The sequence below is a fragment of the Alosa sapidissima genome, chromosome 4 (genome assembly GCF_018492685.1).
Source record: "Alosa sapidissima isolate fAloSap1 chromosome 4, fAloSap1.pri, whole genome shotgun sequence".
Classification (NCBI taxonomy): domain Eukaryota; kingdom Metazoa; phylum Chordata; class Actinopteri; order Clupeiformes; family Clupeidae; genus Alosa; species Alosa sapidissima.
Genome location: NC_055960.1, coordinates 19250548 through 19273165, shown reverse-complemented (window position 1 = coordinate 19273165; position 22618 = coordinate 19250548). Strand labels below are relative to the sequence as shown.

Genomic DNA, 22618 nt, shown 5'->3' with positions numbered 1-22618 from the left:
GTAGGCCAGCTAACAGTGTATTATAATAGTCCAGCTTGGAGAAAAACCATGGCCTGTGCAAGAAGTTGTGTGGAATCTTGTCAGATAAGGTCTGATCTTACTAATGTTGTAACCTACATGAATTTGCAATTGAGGCTACATGCTCAGAGAAGTCGGTCATCAATTACGACCCCCAAGTTACATGCCGATCTAGTTGGGGTCAGTGAAGATGAGTCAAGCTGAATGTTAATCTGTTGGGGAATAACTGTTTTAGCACCAAAACACCAAAAATTGTGCTGGTCTTTCATCCAGACTGAAATATCCTTAAGGCATGCAGAACTCTGATATGGGAAACGCTAGAGTCCTCAGATGGGAAAGATAGGTAAAGTTGACTGTCGTCTGCATAGGATAAGGATATATACTCTTTTGATCCTGTGAGGGAAATTTGGTCTCTGCATTTAACCCAATCCGTGAATTAGTGAAACACACACAGCACACAGTGAACACACAGTGAGGGTGAAGCACACACTAATCCCGGCGCAGTGAGCTGCCTGCATCAACAGCGGCGCTCGGGGAGCAGTGAGTGGTTAGGTGCCTTGCTCAAGGGCACTTCAGCCGTGGCCCACTGGTCGGGGCTCGAACCGGCAACCCTCCGGTTACAAGTCCAGAGTGCTAACCAGTGGGCCATGGCTGAATAGCAGCGATATGCACGGCTGCATAGCAGTGATAGTCAAATCCATGGGAGCTAATGGTCTCATCTAAGGAAGTGGTGTAAATAGAGAAAAGCAGGGGCCCTACACTGATCCCTGAGGCACACCTGTGGTGAGGTCATGAGACTTTGATACCTGTCCCTGCCAAGACACACAGAAAGAACGCCCTTTAAAGGAGAATTCCGGTGTGATATTGACCTAAAGTGTATTGAAACATGATACCAAATGTGAACGTATGTCTCATAGCCCATCTAGGCTTGTCCCCTGCACTCCAAAATCTGGCGCTAGTTAGCCGATGCTACCAACAGCTTTTTCAATAGTGGTGCTTCGGCATCGGGCTAGCCATGCAAATAAATCACTGTTTTACACCCATTTACGAGGCTCAATGTATCTCCACACTTCATTGGTAGACTTCCGAGGGCCCTGACATTTAAAACGAGACATTGAGAACTTTGAAAAAGCACTGGTAGTTTACTTACAAGACGATTTATACAGACAGTATCTTCACGAAGTTTAGCGTTTGCAGCCATCTTGAATTTAGTCACGATAAGTCGAGCAACGAGTAAGAATGAACAGGTATGATAAGGGATCAGATTCCAAAAATAATTCAGTGGAAATGCATGGATTTCAGTTGCTGATGGGTGTAAAACAGTGATTTATTTGCATGGCTAGCCCGATATCAATATCACACCGGAATTCTCCTTTAAGATAAGATTCAAACCAGTCAAGAGCTTTCCCAGAAATTCTGTAAACAGTATCAAAGGCTGCAGATAAATCTAGTACCATTAATAGCCTACTGATAACTGAGTAGAGGACTTCACTACTCTCAAGCAGTTTCAGTAGAGTGACCACTCTTGAAACCAGACTGTATAGGTCTAGTAGGTTATTCTGATAGTCACATACTTGTTTCAAGTACTTTCTCCAAAACATTTGACAAGCTTTGACAAGAAAGGAATAAGGAGAGTAGTTCTTCACATCAGTTGGAATAAGAAGGGCTATCTTGAATGTGAATATGTTTGATTTACTTTTAGACCTATGCTGGCACTTGATGTATGTTGTACACATGTATACATGTATCATGTATATTGTATAAGAGCTGAGAGTTCAAAACTAGCACATATTATTAATACCACTGGAACAAAAATCCAACAGTCAGTTTCCTCAAGGTCTCCTTGCAACCTTGCAATATTCTTTTTAATAAGGGGAAGCTGTAGAAACTTGTAGAAGCGCATGATGTGAATTTCTTTATTGCTGAATTAAAAATGACCAATAAAGACCTCATCATCAGTGAAATGCCCAAATCAGGCCTATTTTTCACAGAGACACTTCCTTTACAAACATAGAGAAAATATGACCGCCCCTCAATCCTGCACATTCTCTCCGCAAAAAATAAATCACACTTGTCAATTTGTATCCATCCCCTACTCTTATAACTTTGGTGTATGTAAATGAGTGTGTGCATGTGTGTGTATGCTTTTGTGTATATGTGTGCTTCTGTGTGTGTGTGTGTGTGTGTGTGTGTATGGAAGTAGAATTGTCTCATAAAGATTTGTACATACTTGAAAAGATATGCACAAATAGATGTGTATTTGTAAATACACAAACACAAATATACAAATGTGACATACAAATATATAAAGTAATTTGTACAAATATGTATTTGTATATATATATTTGACATTTGCAAATAAATTAGCCGTCATATCCAGATTCTAGTCAGAATATGAGTCTGATATTGCTCCATTGGGACGTAATTATAGGGCGTGTTTCACCGATACAAGGGGAGAATGCCTCTGCACTCAATTGGATAAAACTAACCAATCAGAACAACGAAATTTAAAAAAAAAAAAAAGTACGTTGAACACCGATGCTCCAGACATGTTATAAACAGCTGGGTAAGGGTGTCGCAAAACCCTTCGAGCAAACAGGTGGCCAATCAGATATTTCAAACAAACGAGAGAACAACATGTGCAAACATGCTGTTTTCCCTTGATGAAAGTGAAACCGAACCCCACATATCAACTTTGGCCAGAGTTTTCAGAAATAAGTTTTCAATGGTAAAACCTGGGGTCTGTCTCCTTTTGGCCACAGCGCTTTTGTTGCAAACAAAATCAACCTAAACGTGCTTAGATGACGCGATAGATGAGGCACCGTTGCTCACCTGTCCATCATCGTAAAGTCCAATTTGATTGGTCCAAACACTATAAGTTAACAAAGTTGCTGTAGCCTTGCACCAAAATCGACGGTGAACACGTGAAATATAAAACTGTTGAACACCAACATTAATAAAACGTAATAATTATTGACGCTTCTGACATGGGTGTCAAGACAGGCTAAAGACCCTATCGCACAGACAGAACACTCAAAATGCATAACATAGGCCTACACAACGCAATATATTTATAGGCTAGCCTACATTAAATTGATCCACATATCACAAATATAGCCTACAACAAATGCTAACATCATGAACGCACAGTGTAGTCTTTAACCTACATTTAAAAAGAAGAGAAAGAACGCTCTGAGGAGGCCACTGAAACAGGCACGCAAAGACAGATGAATAAGTTCATCTACCTCGCTGAAGAGAGCTGGTTTGTGGATGGAGCTTAACTCAATATCCATGCCACCTTTCACCGTGGTGCACCGAGACTCCCCGATAACACTATGCATTTTAAGTTGAAGATTGAGGCGGCCCTTGTCCTTGGGAAACTCCCGATAATATTCAGCTACTTAATATGGCATATTGTCGCTAGCGTCATAGGACATCTCCCTCAGGTTTGTTTTGTTAATTTGTTTAGTTTTTGTTTAGATCCCCCCCCCCCCCATTAATGCACAAATAGGCTGACACCAGACATAATTTCACTGCATTTCTTACTTCCAGTAACTATATGCATGTGACAATAAACTTCCTTGTACTTGTACTTGTACTTGTCTAATGTAACATTTTCAGTGCATAATAGAACTAGATGTACCGCATAGCGGTACAAAATATGACCGCCGCTCAGTCCTGTACATCCATTCCGCGAAAATAAATCACACTTCAATTTGTCTCCATATTTTACTCCATCCCCCACTCTTTAAACTTTTGTGTATGCTTGTTTGGCATGCCTGAGTGTGTGTGTGCGGCTGCACAGAAAGTAGCCTACTGGTGCTGAAAAGGTGAATAGATTGTAGAATAGCCAAAGAAGATGTAGCATTGTTATAAAACCTTTAAAATCTCTAAACAATCACAAGTAGGGCAGTTCATCACAGTTCATCCATTGCAACTGGATTGATGAAAGGTCACTTACACCTGTAGGCTACATTGTATTTGGGGAAAGCAAAAGGTATCAGCATAATGTTATTTATTTATTTATTTATTTTTTATGTATTTATAAACAAAAACATCTCTGTCAGTTCCATGCCGTTTTCAACAGCTATCAAAAACAAAGGTTATTTTTGGATGGATGGATTTTTTGTGAATGTTTCTTCTTCTACATAAGATTTTAGTCATCTTTAGTTCATGTAATACTTTATTGTCAATGCACAAATTAAGTAACAGTAGTCTGAAACGTTATTGTTAATGCACAAATTAAGTAACAGTAGTCTGAAACGAAATGCTGTTTTACATCTAACCAGTGGTGCAAATAACTGACATGTCCAAATGGGCCTTGATGAAATGCGTCTCTAGACTGTTCATACACATTTTAACGGGCCAAAGTTGAAGAGCTTTTGTCCGTTATTGTTCGTGCAAATATAGGCTGATTCATGTTCCCTTGCATTGTGTAACTGAGGTCCATGGCTAGTCTGGCTTTCATCAGACCAAGCTCAATCTTTTAAGAAATCAAAAAATAAATAGCGGGCAGATCAGGCTGGGTTCACCCAGCCTAGTCCATAGGCACCCGATATTGTTTAATTTTCAGATTGAGATATACACGCTCTGGCTATTCTAAATGCAAAAATGCATTAGGGAGTTATGACAAAACGGTAACTAACAAACTAGATCCTAATAGAAAGCTGTTAGCTTCCCTAAGCTACAGGTAGGATTATAAGGTAGGCCTATTTACAACATAAATTGTCAATAGGCTATGCTGGCGACACAAATAAAATCTCCTTTGGAAACCAATGGCTTACGACTTACAGTATCAAGCGGACTTAAACTGCCATATCGTGGCGAAAAGTTGTAATAACATTCACGCAGCTCCATGAGTCAAGGAAAGCGCGAATGAAGTAGCCACTTCTAAATGGGACCCACTACACAGTAGCTTAAGGTGTGTTGCTAAAAGCAGCCATAATGAAATGAAGGTGTCATTGTTTGGATACTTCACACACACGTGCTTTTTAATTTCACAGACTACAACTACCAAGCTGGAATCAAAGCACATCGATTCCCCTCTCACACCCTGCATGCACTTAAAACAAAATAAACAGGCGTCTCAGTCTCACGCATGTATAGGCAAAACTGTATCAGACCGGTGTAACGTTGGTAAATCTTCCATTGCACAGAATGATTTTGTAGCACGTGCAATAAGTCGAAAGATACAAACAGTGCTGCTATCAATTTGCTTGGTATAACCGCATTTATAGTTTTCTACAAATGCAATCAATCAAATGGGCCTCCATCACTCAACCAACGCTAACAGTAACATTACCTAGGTCCTTATTGATATTACAAGATTAACGTACCTGCAGTAAAAACCAAGCATGTCCGATAAACATCCTCAGATTTATTTCGGCTTCAAGAAGAAATGGGAATTACACTTCATGTGAACATCGTCCTGTCCTTATTAGATGTTCGCTGCGGTAAATTACAGTCCTTGTAGGAAGTGTCCATTGTTTTTCCCCAACCCACTTTTAACTTCCAACAAAATTACGTCTCACTGCAACGATGCGCCATCTAGTGGACACTATATACTGAATACTGAAAATGCAGCCATGATGATGATGATGAATATTTATTTTGGCTTTCTTTTGATCCTACTGAATTTGTAATTATGTATCGGCCGTTCTAATACCGATAGTATGTGGGTGCCTGTGTGTGTGCATGTTTATATGTGTGCACCGCCATTTACAGGCCAATGAGTGTACAGTCACTAAATGTACACATAACCTAATTTTTTTAGACCCCCCCATGGATGAAATTCTACGAAACTTGGCATACCCCCAGACCCCCAGAGAATGCCAGGTCAATCATACACATAAAATTTGGTGCAGTTCTGAACATCTTAACTGAAGATAGGGGCGATTAAAGCAGAATAATATTGCATTTTCATTTTTTACCGGGGGGGGGGTGTGCAAATCACAAATGAGTGATTATGAGCCAGGTTGATGTGGGCCCTTGAGACGAACATACCATAAAAGAGAACTGTGTCTGCCCACAGAGAACTGTGTCTGCCCTAGGGGGGCACCAGAGGGAGACTGGAGAGAGGGCTGCACAGGAGATTCACCTTTTTCTCGACTAATTTGGTCTAGGCCTATTACTTTTGTATTGCTTTAGCATATTAACATGATTTAGACATATTTTCTTTGTTATTAATACTAGTAGCCTATTGTGGTGATTTTTCTCGACACAGATTTTTTGGTGCCCCCCCCCGGGACTTGGTGCCCTACACGCAGTGCATGATGTGCGTGTGCGGAGCGCCGGCACTGAACATACGCAGTTCTCAAGATATTCACAGAAAACTGTGTCTGCCCTTACCCTCCTTTCGGGGGGTCCAGTCCAGCGGGGGTGCTGCAGATCAAAACGAAAAATGACGGTTCCATGCTATCCATGTGGGGGTACATGCCCACCAAGTTTTGTGTACCCCGGTCTTTCAGTGTCCCGGGAATCCTTGTTGGTGTACGTCACTAAATGTACACATAAGTTATTTTATTGTAGGGCCCCCATTGACCGAAAGTACACAAAACTTGGCATGCATTCGGAGGGTGTCATAATGATCCTACACTTTTAATTTCGTGCAGTTTTGACCTTGTCAGCCAGAGATATTATGATGAAAACACCTAATTTTTTGCTTTTTCATTTTTAACTAGGTGGCGCTATACATGAAATAAGTGGTAATGGGATGGGTTGACATGCCCCCTTAAGACCAACATACAAAAAAAAGGTGGACCTCCTAGGCCCTACGGTTCTCGAGATATTCACAGAAAACTGTCTCCGGCCACCTTCAGGCCAGTTGGTGTATAATAACATAAATTAATTTATTGTGTGGCCCCCCATGAACGGAATTCCACAAAACTTGGCGTACATACAGAGGGTGTCATAATGATCCTACACTTCCAATTTCGTGCAGTTTTGACTATGTTAGGTCACAGATACCTTCAATTACACCACCTCATTTTTACTTTTTTGTGTTTAACTAGGTGGCGCTATACATGAAATGAGTGGTTATGGAATGCGTTGACATGGCCCCTTCAGATCAACATACAAAAAAAAGATGGTCCTCCTAAACCCTACGGTTTTCGAGATATTCACAGAAAACTGTGTCTGCCCTACCCTCCTTTCGGGGGGTCCAATTCAGCGGGGGGGCTACAGATCAAAATGAAAAACGATGGTTCCATGCTATCCATGTGGGGTTACATGTCCACCAAGTTTCGTGTACCCCGGTCTTTCAGTGTCCCGGGAATCATTGACGGAAATTTGGGCATGCCAAAAAGAAAAAAATAAAAATAAATCTGACTAAACCTATATGACCGCCGCTTCGCTGCGCGGCGGTCATAATAACTGCACTATAGGCTACATGCCCACCAAGGTCATAATAACTGCACTATAGGCTAATTACAAATAACTGCATTGTTTTGGAGGAGTTGGTTGCTGTTTATATGCAGGAAATGTTTTATATAATAAAACGCCATAACCCTACACTGTAGGCCTAGGCTATCCATTGCACATGAAAATATTATGGTATGTGAAGGGTTTGTGTACATATTCACAAGACTCCATATGTAGTTTCAATACTTTAATCATAATAATCACACAATAATAAAAGTCAGTCACCTGCATTATCAAAAATCATCATAGGCATTTATAAGCTTGATAGGCTCCTGGTTCTTTCATCTGTGAGAATCATCTGTTTGCCCATGCACTCATGAGTAGGGCTGAAATTCCCACCATTATGATGCTTATTTTCTGTGAGGGATTTATTTGTCCTGCGATGTTGTGGCCTGAATTATCATCAGGGCACCATGCTGCATGTGTAATACCATCAGAACACTGTAACATGAAGGCTGGGTTGTCTGGTTCTAGATAGAAACCATCTGGTTTGTCACTACAGAAGAGGTTTGAAGAGACCTGAACTGTGAGAGGTTCACACATGACTGAATGGGTTATAATAGTTGAGGAGGTGTGACCTGGGGTTGTGACGTTGTAAGGGGTGGTGGACGTGGTAGGTGGAATGCTGGTCAGGTTTATATGCGTGATCACAGGATCTTCAGTTGTAGATGATAACTGCACCCCTATGTGGGATATAATATATTAGTATTCAAGTAGAAAAGAGAGAATTCTCTGCACTTCTGCAAACCACAACAATCCGGTGTTACCAGGGCAGGACAAGACCGTGTAGAGTAAAGTTATGCACCTTAAAAAAAAAAAAATATATATATATATATAGAGAGAGAGAGAAATTAAGAAGACATCTGTGTTGCACCAGCATTATTTTTATTCTATAATATATAGTCTGGGATATAATTATCAGTGTTTCCCATACACTGACTAACCTGTGGCAGGCCGCCACACAATAATGTTCTATGCTGTACTATTTAAATAATTAAAAAAAAAATCAATTTAATCACTTTCATTGAGCTGCACTTTTACACACGCAGCCTTTCCTTGCCCCTCCCCGCTTTCTCTAAAGAACCAGCTGCCTCTCCTCTGCATGTGCATTTAACAAAACATTATTTAAAGGATTGATGTTGCCACATAGAAACATTGCATAGAAGACGGCATGCTAAACTGCTATTAATTCTGCTTAGCATCGTGACCATGCTGCGTAAATTTGTTCAAAACTGCAGCATTTAAGTTAACTCTGATAAGGTTTTATCACAACATAGTAGCTTTAGGGAGACTAAACTATGCAATCAAGCCGTATCTCTAAGCTAACGTTAGTGTTTGGATGTCGAGTTAAGCATGCTTAGTTACAACTGCTTGTCAATTTTGACTAGGTTACTCATGCATGCTCTATTCATTTTATTGACTCCACCCCGTTATCCAAGTCACCGCCACAAATTTAATCCAATTCTGTGGGAATCATTGTAATTCAATCTTTTTTTTTTCACTATCATTTGGGCACCTGTTGTGATTGAATTATATCTCAGTTTAAAGAACAGTCACATACTAATAACAAAGCAAACTTGGATATTTCCCCTTTTACTGCTTTTATTTGTAATCTTGATCAATTTAATTTGGCCTTTTTTTGCAGAATTTTACAAAAATACCCTCTTTAATGTCAAAGTGAAAGCAGATTTCTAGAATGTAACCATCACAAAATGGGTAGGGAAGTTGACACAATGATCTAGGAGCCATTCTGTAGTCAGAACTCCCACACCCCAGGTGTGTAGCCATCTCTGAGCTGGGTATGTTCACGCAATGTTTATGCAATCAATTTTGCATTATATATTTTTCATTAATTAACATTACTTTTTAGAAATATAATTTCACTTTGACACTAAGGAGGGCATTTCAGGAGGGCAACTCAATCCACCCATGAGGAACCACTGAGGAAAAGAGTCTTGTATTTGATAGCATTTATGGATGAATAGAATCATCATCATCAGCACCATGATTTACCAATCATGTAACTAACACATCAAAATATATTGTATCTTTAAAAAATATATGTCTACTTTGAATTTGATGCCAGCACAATTTTGAAAAGTTGGGACACTTTGTCACTTTGCATACCAAATCCAAACATCATACCAAAACCAGTTGCTTTTAATAACATACCTCAAAAAGTGGCAAAATTGTTACATTGCTTTGACATTTTGTTCGAGAAATTTAGGCAACTCTTCCTAGCTGTATTTTTCTCATTACTGATTTGTGTTGAATTACTCATGAAGTGTCTTACCATTTTCTAGCTGTGTTTTCAGGTATCGTATTAAAGGTGAGCTCCCCTGACCACAGAATTCTCCAGAAAAGTCATCCAGGTCAAGAGACCAAACAACGGCTCCCCCGAGTTTATGTTCCATTAGATATTGCACCTATGATACAGAGTCGCACAAATAAAAGTTCCTTGATAACATCAGCTGTTAACAGTATTTTTAAATACAAAATAGATATATAAATACCTTATAATAATAGCTAGTCTGGTTGTCAAAACCCAGCCACCCACGTCCCTTCAGAGCATATGGAACTTTCTGGTTATCAATCCACTCTACTTTTGCACCCTGGAGGAAGGAACAAATCTGAAGAAAGACACACATACAGTTTATTCTATGTACTAATATAATATAGTATAATATAATATAACATAACTTATATCAGTGCTTGGTTGAATTCCCTATTTTGATTTGCTCTTTAGAACATCCATTCATTTTCAAATATTTGCACACCTAGCATGTAGTTCAAGCTTTTTGGCAATGGCACCTGCTGGGTAATATAAATTTGCCAAATCTGTTGTGAATTTAAAATTAACTGTCACATTGCACAGATGAGTGATAGTTTGGTCCCTTTCTCCACTCCTGTCTGGTCATATGAATTGGTTGTTGGTTATAAATGTGTTACACCCTATATCACCTCATAGTTAGACCAGAGACCCATCTCTTGAGTATATGGTCCAGCCACAGCAGAGCCACTGGTAGGGGCCCCAAGGCCAGTCTCTGTGAAAGTGAGGAGAAACGAGCGTCCAAAGGTAGGAAACCCCATCAGTAGCTTCTCCGCAGGGGCACCCTGCTCCTGCCAATATAAGATGGCAGAGTTCTGGAGGCCAAAGTAAAGGAAACGTATGAGAATCCCATCAGTGATGGCTAATTCCAGTCTGGTAATAATTTAATCAAAAATAGCTTCAGACAATATTGTCCAAGTTCTCAAACATGCTCTCAGACTTGGGCCACGAGTTTGGCGGCAATGTCTCCATGTCATGACAAAAGCTTTTCTCTCGCTCAGGCGTGTTAAAATATAAATGTCTCCGGCGATATGGGAAGTTCAGGAAAAGCTATGTCAAAGCGTGGACTCTGAAATGAGCGAGACCAATCGCATGCAACCGCGTTAAATTATGATCTAGGCTCTATCAGCAAATACATCAACATTCCTTTATGGTAAGAATGGGACATTCTGCCACCCGTGATAATAAGCAGGATAGTAGTAAAAGTAGGCTACAGCCAAAATAGCCATGTGATATTGGCTGCAAATAGCATCAATAATAGCACATCATAAATGTTACGTCACAGCAATCAATATCATTAATAACATGTCATAGGGTGTCCAAAACAGTAGGTAGCATACAGTAGGCTATGTCATTGTAGCATATTGTAGGCCTACTGTCATTAAAGTAATTTGCTGAATTGATATTTGGAGTTATAGAGAGGGTTCACTTCTTTATTCAAACTATGCTATCTCAATGTGACGATTGTTAATTAAATAGGTCAACCAACCAGTTCAAGTTCATGAGAAGGCAACCTAGACCGGTTTTATAATTGTAGGCTGCTTGCTGCTGCTATTAGTAGCCTATATTTCCACCCTCTGTTTCCAATATAAGATAGCTATAGGCTAATGTGCAAACGGGGTCAGCCCTATGTTCCCACAGCCCAATGGTCCCACTTCTAGGTTAGGATTAGGTAGGGTTAGGGTCTGGTAACATAGGGCTTTGGGGACATAGGGCTGTGGGAACATACACTCCCGTAGCCTGACGAGCCAGACCCACATCAAGATGTAGGGTCTGGGGACTCACCATTCGCAGTGCTCAGTCCGAGGGGTGGGATAATTGGTTGTCTTTCAAATTCCCTCTGCACGCAATAAGATAGCCCTACCATAGATATATATATATAGAATGGCTAGATGTCTTATGGCCGAGTCTCCAACGGCATCACCGGCGGCCATCTTGTCACAGACAAGCTATCTGGTGGGCTCTGTCAAAGATAATTAATGCGTAGCAAGATGGGTCGTCCTAGTTCATGTCTATGAGGGCAAAGTGGAGCGTGGGCGTGGGCACAGGGGCGTGTCACTGACATATGACTGACGTTTGAACGCCTCAGTTCCACGTGGTTGATGCATGGGGAGGGTTGCCGGAGTACAAAACAAACTTGGTGTACACCTTTATTAATGTTGATTTTCTCCTGACTGTCATACTGTCACGACATTCTCCTGAAATGGGGAGGAGGGTTTGGAGATCATGATACCGTGTCCGAAATGTGCATCCATTGCTCAGAAAAGTAAGGCTTTGACAAATTCTGGTAAATTCTTGGATTCTGCCATAGACCTCAATGTTAAAAAGGGAGCCCGATCACTGCACCGTGCGGGGCGTGTACTACTGCTACCCTATTTGCATACATTTCCGGGGACAGGAAATGGCCTCTCAGGAAGTATCTTCGTAATCAACCATCTTTGGCTCTGTGGTACCTGATGGCTCTTCTTCTACTAAAGGCAGAACAATGCCCCCAGGCTATAACAATGACACCTTCAGGTCACTACCTGTCATTACAGTGCACCATTGAAACACAATATTATGAGTTAGCGAGCTAGATAGATAGATAGATAGATAGATAGATAGATACTTTATTCATCCCTGAAATTTTTAGCAAGTAAGCTAGCTGGCTGGTGCTGAGTGTAATTTCCTTTTTCAGGTCTTAGATATCCTTTGGTTGAAAATAAATATCTATGCTACCTTTTGCTGGATTATTGGTATGTCCCTGGGTCCTAGGTCTTTCATCTTAATTCCCGTCTGATAGCTTCATTAACTTATCCAGCAGACTATTTTTTTTTAAAAAACTCTCGCTGGTAACCTAGCCAGGTTAATTTCCCTCTCTCTTCAAACTGACTATTCAAACATGTTTATTTAAGATGTGGGCTAGGCTATATGAAATGCCTGAATGTGGTTGATGTCTCTATAGAGGCACGCATGCTCCCTGATCTTGGCTTCAAGCTCATCCTGCTTGTCGCGCGCATCTGAAAAAAAATCTCCGGTGCACGACCTGCTGCGCAAGGCCAGAGAATGTCTAATAGGAAGAGAATTGGCACTGTCTGGTTACTTCCGGTTTCTGGACTGGTTGCAGTTCCTCCTCAGATTCCACTTGAGGGCGCTCGCAGGCGAGTGCAGAATGCATGGAGGTCTATGGAGCTTTACCCCTCAATATCCACTTTTCTCTGGATATCATTTTTTGAGTAGTAATTTGAATGTTGCATTCGCTAGGAGAGGCAAAGAAAATACACACTGTTGATTGTTATATTTTTTGAAGTCACATTAGTCTTCTAAAAAGCCTTTCAAATATGTCAATGACGTCATTCATTAGCACAATGCTAGCGTGATATGGGCAACAACGACCCAACCTGTAAGAAATGAAAAGGACATAAGTACTCGTTCATTCAACTTTAGATCTAAAATCTATATTGAACTTGCATAAACTACAATAAAATCTACGATTCTTCCACGACAAGCAGGTGAAAGAGATACATTTAGCTGTCTAGCTCCATAGACCCCCATTCAACCTGCACTCGCCCGCGATCACCCCCAGTGGAATTCTAATGGAACTGCAACCAATGTCGATACAATGAGGCTTAATAGGAAGTGCCAAGGCTCTCCGTAGACAGGCTCTGGCAAGGCTGACATTTTGTGCGACAGAGGAAATGACGCAATTTTGACGTCACATTGTCGCGCTACCGGTCGGGTGTGGCCCAAGGGGGCAGGCGAACATTCGGAGAGCGTAGACACTATGGCGGATCTGAGGCTAAATAGTAGACCAGTTCACCTAGCCATCCCCATTGAAGCCCATTCAATTTTGGCGCCACTTTGACATCAAATAACGTTACAGCTGAAGCGTTTTAAGCCTTTATATGAACTTTTTCTATTTCCGGAGTAATACAACATTGTGTGATTGGCGTCATAACCTCGTAACTGACTTACAGAATGAGTAATAAACTTTTTTCCGAAATCAATGCTAAAGTGACGTAATAAGCATACAGCCAGAGTGGGTGAAAGTGTCGCACAGGAGCAAAATAACCGTATTCTCTGGATAAGAACGAAAGCATCGGAGCACAACATTTCAGCGAAGTTTTGATGGATTGACAGTAGCCTAGGCTATGAATGTGGCGAGTGCTGTTTATATTAAATCACATTTATCTACAAACAACTAGGACATTTAGAACAGTAATGTAGACATGGTGGTAACGAAGTAAGTGGCTACATACCCAATCTCTCGGCGCAGCTATCACAAGAGTCAAGTCAGACTACGTGCCTACGTTACATTTACGTCCCCTGAGCCTGCGCAGAAAGCCTCGTCGACCAACAGGAAACGGTTGAAATTTGCTTCACCCGCCTCGATTGACGTCTACGTGATGACTCTGTCCATATCTTTTACTGTCTATGGGTGTGGCGAGTATGTAGAACGCTTGAAACGTTCCACATACTCAACGCACTACGTCACAGAAGCGCCGTAACCATTTATGCTCGCGCGTCGTGGTCACGACAGTTGCAATATTCTCCTGAACAGAGGTGTCGCTGTTGTGAAAAGATTAACGCTAACTACGTTACACAGTAGAAGAAGCTGCATTAAGAAACACTAGTAGCAGAGAATGTAAACGGGCTCTGCTATTATCTAGCCTCTGTGATGGTACTTCAGACTTTGGTTGCTACTATTCACAACTACCACCATCATTATCATCTAGTTTCCAAGGTGTGCGCACAGGTAGATAGATAGATGGATATATAGATAGATACTTTAGTCATCCCGAGGGAAATTTTACTAATTTAAACAGTTTAGTTAGCTGGCTAGCTAGCTAGCAGCTGGCTGAGTTTGTGTAATTTCCTGAAGTGGAAAGAGATGTTGTTCAGGCCTTAATAGATATCCTTTGTTTGAAAATAAATCGTTTCTATTCTTTCCTCTTAATTCCATGTGTTGCAACTCTCGCTGGTAACTTTGGTAACTTATCCAGCAAACTATTAAAAATTCACGACTGTAATAAAACACTGCAACTCTCGCTTGGCCTCGAACTAGTCCATCTTCCTGTTTCCGCTTTGTCGCGCTCGTCTGAAAAAAAAAACGAGTTGGTGCGGTACCTGGCTAAAATCCTGGCGTGCCAGCAAGATCTACGTCATTTTGACGTCACGGTGTCGCGCTACCGGTCGGGTGCGTCGAGTATGTAGAAGCCTTAAGCCTTAACACTTAACACTTAACACTCCCGTGCAAATGATTGCAATTTTGCGAGTTCCAAAATATGTATATGGAGCTATCGCTTGCCAAAAAACAGCTCGCTATGTCTATGTTGTAGTTAGGTGAACGATTTGCCTATTACAAGTTTGTTTACCATCAAATTGGCTTCGTAAAGGTTATAAATCTCGCATAGTGTACCTTTGAATCAGGTATAGTTGTGTAATTTCTTTTCAAACTATTTGATCTTAGTCCACTCTCATCCATTCATACAGTGCTTTTTAATTTGGAAAATAGTAGGGGCATGAAGAGTAGATAGGTAGCCTACATGCAAGGAGGAATGTGCACAAAAAAGTATCCTAACTTATTGTAGCGTCGGCGCAAAAAGACAGTGTTAGCGTTCTCCCGCGAAAGGCATGCTGGGATACGGGGGTGAACATTTGGGGTTTATGTCTTTATATCTCCTAAGTTATAAGTGTAAAGTTAGCATCTTTATTGTGACAAGTTTCCCTTTTAGTTTTCCCTCATGTGTGATCCTTTTTGTGTGGGGGGCTGCGTCCTCCCCTGTATGTGTAGTGTGTGTGTCTGTTTGACCTGCCCCGTGTGTATTGTGTTCTGTATCTCGGCGTGTGTTGGTCTTGGTCTGTGTGCTCTCGTTCTGAGTAAATACACCTTTTGATTGGACAACTGTGGGTGTCGCTATGCTATGCTCTGACATCGTTACATTATTCTAAAACATAAGCTACAAAACACATACATAGACAAAGCCAATTAGTCAATGTTATTTCCAGCATGGTTAATCCACAGAGCGTATTATAGTATTTCAATGCATGGCCAACACATATGAAACAAGGAAGACACTCTTAACTCCCTATGTTCCGATGTCTTTTCAATTAATACTGAAGCCAGATGAGAATATAATATTACAATAGTTGACCTGAAGTTATCAGATATTAACTAGGGTATAAGATCATTTTTGGCATTATCGTGTAGGCTATCCCATCAGGATTCCATTAAAACACGATTCAGTGTGACTCATAATTGAATGTTATATTGCATCATGTTTTGCTTAAAATCGTATTAGGCCCTACTACATAGGTTAACAGCCTAGTCAGATGTTATACGGTATTTAAAACGGCTACAACAATGTTTTCGTGAATTTAAATGTTTGGAAGAGCAGAAGAAATGCTAGGCCTACATATCATTCTTTGAAAAACTATTCAGATGTGCCATATAGATTTCAAAGGCTACTGTAATCTGACACATTCCATTTAAAAGAATTGCTCAACACTGCTATTGGTCAGCTTTAGCCAAACCTTTCATTAATTGAAACCAACCATGGCTCAAGCCACTGATTGCCTTTGATCACACCTTCCCGCTGGCAATTCTCTCGTTCAATACTGTGCATACTCTACCATATTCGCCAGTGATATCGCCGCCAAACTCAGGGCCTTGGTCTGAGTAACATTTCTTCCTGTCATTCTTCCATATAGTGGCCATTGTGAAAAGGATTAATCTCACTGGAATCCCACTGTGTACTGTAGGTAGGTACTGTAAGTTCATTGCAACCACCAGCATGAGACTAGTGCTACCCTGCAAGACTACATTACTCCGTTGTGCTGAGAATAAAGATTAACTGTGTACTCCCTGAGCATGACATGTTTGCAGAGAGAGAGAGAGAAAGAGAGAAAAAAAGAATTTGGATACGCACTACATTATAATGCAGACTCTCTCCTGTTTGGTGCTCCCCACTATATAATGGGCTGTGGTGATTAGTCAGACTCTCTTGACTTTCATGAAAGCCAAAGGTCAACACGCTGATGAAGTCCAGGTACCTAAAAGTACATGTGTATTGCTCAATGAATGTGTCATTAGCTGTATGTGGTTGCCAAATGGTGCTGAAGCTGCTGTTGTGTAAAATATTCCTCTGACTTACTGTGAGATCTGTGGGACGTCATAGCTAATGTAAATGACATTTCTTTTTGCAGCCACAGCAGCAGTGATCATCAGTCTCTGGTAACCACTGGCTTTGCTTTCAGCCTTGTATGCCTCCACAAGCTCCTGGGCATGACAAGATCATACCACAACCATTAGATAGGCCCTTAATCCCAAATTGCTCGGGGGACAATGTAATCCCTTGTAATATATTGACAGATGTAAGTCACTTTGGACAACTGTGTCTGCTAAATGAATACTGGTACATGTAAATGTAAATGAAGAGTTTGATTCTAAAATGTTGAAAACGTTGAAAAAAGTCATGTCATTTAATTGTGTATTGCAGGTCATATCAATAAAATTGCAGTTCTGTTGTTTTGATTGAGTAAAGATAAATCAAATAATAATAGGCCTACCCAATTACAGGTCCACTGAAATTACTTGGAAAACAAAATTAAAATAAATGATTTATGAAAATTCATTAAAATGGAGGATATAGCGTTTTGAAATTAAACTCTTCAAATTATTACAGACATTACTCTTTCAAAAGATAATCTAACATTAAAATATGTTTCTGAAGCCATGCACATAAGTGACAAAGCACACTGTTGCTATATAGTGCTGGAACATGTAGATCTTGTTTTGTTATACAAGAAATATACCAAATAACAAACAATATGCACTTTTTGCCACTGCTACATGATATTGTTTGTATAGCAGAGTTAAAGAAAATGTATATTTATTATGTACATATACAATTTAACTCCAACAACTATCAAGCTGACATACATGTCCCAGGGTGAACCTTTCCTTATGATGCACAAAAGCCAGCGGCAATATAATCCAAAAGGCAAACCAAATATGTGAGTAAAACAGAACATTGTAAAAGTGACTAAATTCCTTGCCAGCACCTTGCATAGTAGTGTAAATCTCCTCCTGTCCTCTGGAGGGCGCCCTTGAGATGCGGGGCTTTGCCAGGCCAAGTCCAGTCCGTCAAAGCCATTAGTCCGCAGTAGTCTGATGGAGGACTGGATGAACTGCTGCCGTGAATAGGAGGAAGACAACATTTGAGAGAATTTGCTGAAAATAAAAATTGACATCACATGAACAACTCTCATGTTCAAGCAGCATCTTTAGCTATACAGTTGGCCTACCACTTAAAGGAAAACCGCTGTTTTTGTCTGTGGTTAATTATACCGGTATGTTAATGTTTATTTTTATAGGATGGTGATAAGTATCATAGGTGAACAATAAGAACTTCAGCAATGAACTCCTATCACTCTCCCTACTTATTTTCTGTAATAATCCCCACAATTTAATATTGTGTATTTCTCAAATCAATCACGACAAACCAAACAGAACAAAAATGGAATTAAAATGCATGATTGATGCAACAATAAAATAAGAGACTCACTTAGCTGAATCTGTGTCCTGCCCTTTTACAGACAACAAAGTTTTTAATTTTGGGTTCCTGTAGAAAGCAATCAAAATCAGTCAAAATCTCCACCAAGTTCCTAATCCTTATTTTAACGATACATTGAATATTTCAATAACATATCTAGCATCTGTACTCTGGGAACTGACCGAGTTTTCAAGGCATTGAAGGATTTATAAAGTGCATCATCATTCCAGTCAGAGGCCACCAGCTCATTGCCATAGCTTATGATGGCAAAGGCAAACATGAGGTGAGTGCACAGATGGGGATCCACATTGTCTGGTAAAAATCTGGCTGGCCCGTCTCTGTACTGGGACCAGTTAGTGAAGTAGCACACAAGTTTTGAAGTGGTGGCTGAATGGGGAAACGACAAGTTTAACAAGTTGACAAGCACAACAGCCATTGAAAGAAAGATAATTTAATCTGCCTCCAGAGTTCCATCATCAGACATTATATTCAAGTAATCTAAAGCATACATCTGGAATCTGAAATTACAAACTTTACATGCAAAAACTGATAATAAACCAAAAAGGAACATTCTGTAACTTACCAAACTGAAAGAGGAGATTCAGACCTTGAATAATTTGAGATATAATGTTACAAAACTCTTCAACTCTGTTATAGTTTTACACATGTTCTACATGTTTTAATAATAATCTTAATGCTGTATGAAATAAATATGGAATACAATTATGTTATCACGATATGCATCAATCCTACCTGCCCAAGCAAGTCTCCAGTTCATGATGAATAAATGTAAATGATGATTGCAACTGCATCTCTCATGTGCTGTTCATGGAGAACTCCCTGTGTGTGTCCATGGGAAGACTGTCCTGCAGACCTAAAGCCAGAGCAGTGCAACATAACACAAACAAGCTCTCAGATTACATTTAGATGAGACCCATCCCAGAGGACACTATGGGAAGATTAAGGCCTTTTCTGCAACCAATGTACTGCAACTCCGTATTATAGGGATTTGGTTGGATTAATAATGTGTGGTGAAACTAATGCTGAATGGAGTCAAACTTACTTACTGACCTTTAAATACTTCAGGGCTACACATGGTAAGAAATAGCCATATTAATCACGTTATGAATACTTGATTATGGGTGCACTCACAGGCATCAGCCCAACTGAAGATGGAGTTCTGCTATCTGACCTATTTTAACATTACCTTGAGCGTTTTTTCTTCTGTTGAGCCGGGGCTGCACAGGTAATGTTTTATGTTTTATAAGCAGTGTAACTTAAAGCCGAGCCGCACTGCAACTCTGTCAGAATGCTGTCATTGAGAATCTGATTTATTTGTGTGGTTGTGTGGAGACGACCTGCACAGAAGGATGAGGCCTAGTCACACAAGCCTTTGAGGGGCCCCAGGTGTCTGCGAGCGTATACACAGTCAGGGTAAAATGGCGTGGAATATCCATGGGGGAATTTCAGAGGGAGTTGAACTTGATTGATTCATTTTATTAAAGAACTTGAATCCCTAAGAGTTTTAGTCTAAAGGAGTTTTGGACATTTGGGGATGCTTCAGGAGTTTATCAAAGGGACACCAGGCAAGCCTGATGCTTTTTCTCTACAAAACTCCCCCTCGCTCGGTCTGAAGCTCTTTTCCTTTTCTTTGAATCTTCTGTCAAGGGTTTTTGCTGCTTTTTCGCCGGCTCTGCCATTATACACACGTTTGCAACAATCGGTAGCGTTTCGTTAGCCTGCCTCTGTGCTGTGGATGCAGGATGTAAACTGATCCTGCTTCGGTCGGCGGGTACGATACACTGAACTTGCAAGCGGGATATTCTTCCTAAAGGCAGTAGGGGCGGGCGAGAGAGTCTTTATTCGCCCTGTAATGAGTCATTTAACCATATACCGACTTACGAAGATGAGTAATTAACACGAAAACGTTGCCTGGTGTCCCTTTAAATTCTAGATTTCTTGAATTTTTGTGTTATTTTTTTTACCAGAGCATTGAGGATATATTGAACTATGCAAATATGGAAAGCTTTCTATCTAAGTGAGATAGCTTTGAGAGAAACCAAGAGGTTTGCCAGTTAAGAAGGGGCCTGATGTTTAGGTGAGTGAGGATGTTCACGATATTCACCAGAGATGTGTTCTGCTATTGTTTGTTTAATTTTCCACTTGTGGTTGTATATTATAATTACAATTACCCTCCAGAATTATTGGCACCTCTGCTAAAGTTTTAATGTAAAGATTTATTGTAATCTCACAATGATGAAAAACCCAACCTTGAAGGGAAGCAAATTTATTCTGAGAAAAAGGAAAGTTTATTTAATAAAGAAATACATTTTTTTTTCTTTGAGTGACACCACTGTTTTTCTATGGAGCTTAGATCAGGGGACTGAGATGCCAGGACTGGGGGCAGCCTTGGCCTACTGGTTAGGGCTTCAGGGTTGTAACTGAAGGGTTGCCTGTTCGATCCCCGACCCAGGAAAAATGTGGGCGGGGGAAGTGGTTGAGCACTGCTCTCCCATGCTCACATCCACGGCTGACTACTACTGCTGAAGTGGCCTTGAGCAAGGCACCTCACCCCTCACAGCTCAGCTCCCTGAGCGCCACTGTAGCAGGCAGCTTACTGCTCCGGGTTAGTGTGTGCTTCACCTCACTGTGTGTTCACTGTGTGCTGTGTCTGTTTTACTAATTCACGGATTGGGATAAATGCAGAGACCAAATTTCCCTCATGGGATAAAAGAGTATATATACTTACTTACTTAGATGGCAATGGCAGAAGCCTGATTTTGTGTTCAGTAAACCATTTTTGTTTTGAATGTTGTTTTGTTTTGTTTTGAATGATCCAATCATGACCCACCTTTAGTGTATTGGCAATGATTGACAGATTTCCTTTGAAAATGTTCAGGTTTTTCTTGGGGTTCATGATGCATGCACCTTAATAAGGTTCCTAAGGCCAGATCCACAATATCACAGCCCCTCCACCATAATTGTCAATAGGCATGGGGTTCTTTTCAGTATAGTCATTCTTCGATGTATGCCAAACCCACCGAAAGTGTTTCTTGCCAAAGAGCACAATTTTCATTTCACCTGACAACAATTCCAGACAAAGTCACTGTAGTATTCACTACTGCAATTTACATTTGAAAGGCTTGTACTTGGTATGCCCTAGACATAATCTATTAGCAGTGGTCACTTTTGAAGTTTTTTTTGGTGACCCAAAGATCATTTTTCTGTAACTCTCCAACCATCCTCCATACTGTGTGTGGGTCAAGATAACCATGGCTCTTTGTCCAAGCATGTTTGTCACATTTCCAGTTGATTAGAACGTTTTGTTTTATTATTGTTTTAACTGTAAATATGGGCATTTTCAACATTCTCTGACTTATGTCAACACACTTTCCTTTTATTTAAATTTAGTCTCCTCTCTTTGCCTTTCCCATGTTAAAACATGATAAGATTTTGTTGGGGTGCCAATAATTGGGGGGTGATGCGTTTTGTTAAAAATATTTATTTTATTTTTTCCCTTTCCTTTGTCTCAGAATAAATTCGCTTTCCTTCAAGGTTTGGGTTTTTCCTCATTGTTTTCATTGTGAGATTCAATACATCATCAAGATATTTTTTATACATGTTTTAGTGAACTTTACAATGGGTTCCAATAATTCCGGAGAGCACTGTAGTTATATCTTTCTTTTAGTTCAGTAAAGAGTCACTCACTTATAATACCTTAATCCACTTGTAATTGTACACAAAGATACAGTATGTCTGTGTGTTCTGATATAACTTCCAGTCCAGGTAAAAGTAGGAAAGCTTGTCTGACACCATGAAATGTTTGAAGCCCTTTTTATTTTCATTTGTTTGTATTTTTTGGAATCAGATGTAAAGCTCTTGAAATACATTTGTTTATCCAGCTCCGGCTTTGCAAATAACGATGTCCACAGACAAGGTAGAATATGTTGCATGATTTTATGAAAGTATGATGTATTGAGACATCATGCAAGTCAAATTTGTAGTTTCTTATGTCTCATTCCATCGAACTACAGATCTGCTACCCGATCTGGCAAACTTACATAGTGAGGTTATAGCCGATAGAGGGCTGCAAAGTGAATGCAGAAGTGCCTTTCTCCCTGTTATAAGTTGATGAACCACTGAAACGATTTTGGAAACATTATTTTAAGGTTTAAAAAACTCTTTAAGAAACAGTACATCCTGTAAATCTCTGTAGTTTCACAACAAAATGCAAACAAACAGCACAAAAGCATATTTTTCACTCTAAAAGTGCCAATAATGATGGCACATATTGTTAAAGCAAGGTTGGCATTACTTC

The 22618-nt window shown here is 40.2% G+C and overlaps 1 protein-coding gene across 1 annotated transcript; it reads right to left on the bottom strand.

Moving 5' to 3' along the window:
• Positions 1–9710: 9710 nt before the first annotated feature.
• Positions 9711–19078, bottom strand: LOC121707005 (acidic mammalian chitinase-like). The gene is made up of 9 exons (XM_042089199.1): positions 19054–19078; positions 18483–18687; positions 18313–18369; positions 17810–17978; positions 16900–17024; positions 16675–16798; positions 10399–10581; positions 9951–10067; positions 9711–9863 (listed from the first exon to the last, which is right to left on the bottom strand). Exons 1-9 carry the CDS (start codon positions 19076–19078, stop codon positions 9711–9713), a joined length of 1158 nt encoding a protein of 385 aa, XP_041945133.1.
• Between the last annotated feature and the right edge of the window lie 3540 nt (positions 19079–22618).

What these genes read in the sequence shown, in the direction of transcription:
- LOC121707005 (XM_042089199.1), bottom strand. Translation starts at nt 19,078, where the DNA reads ATGAACTGGAGACTTGCTTGGGCAG. An exon ending in CTGGAGACTTGCTTGGGCAG is followed by an intron (nt 18,688 to 19,053) that starts GTAGGATTGATG and finishes TTCCCCATTCAG; the next exon opens with CCACCACTTCAAAACTTGTG. An exon ending in TTCAATGCCTTGAAAACTCG is followed by an intron (nt 18,370 to 18,482) that starts GTCAGTTCCCAG and finishes TGCTTTCTACAG; the next exon opens with GAACCCAAAATTAAAAACTT.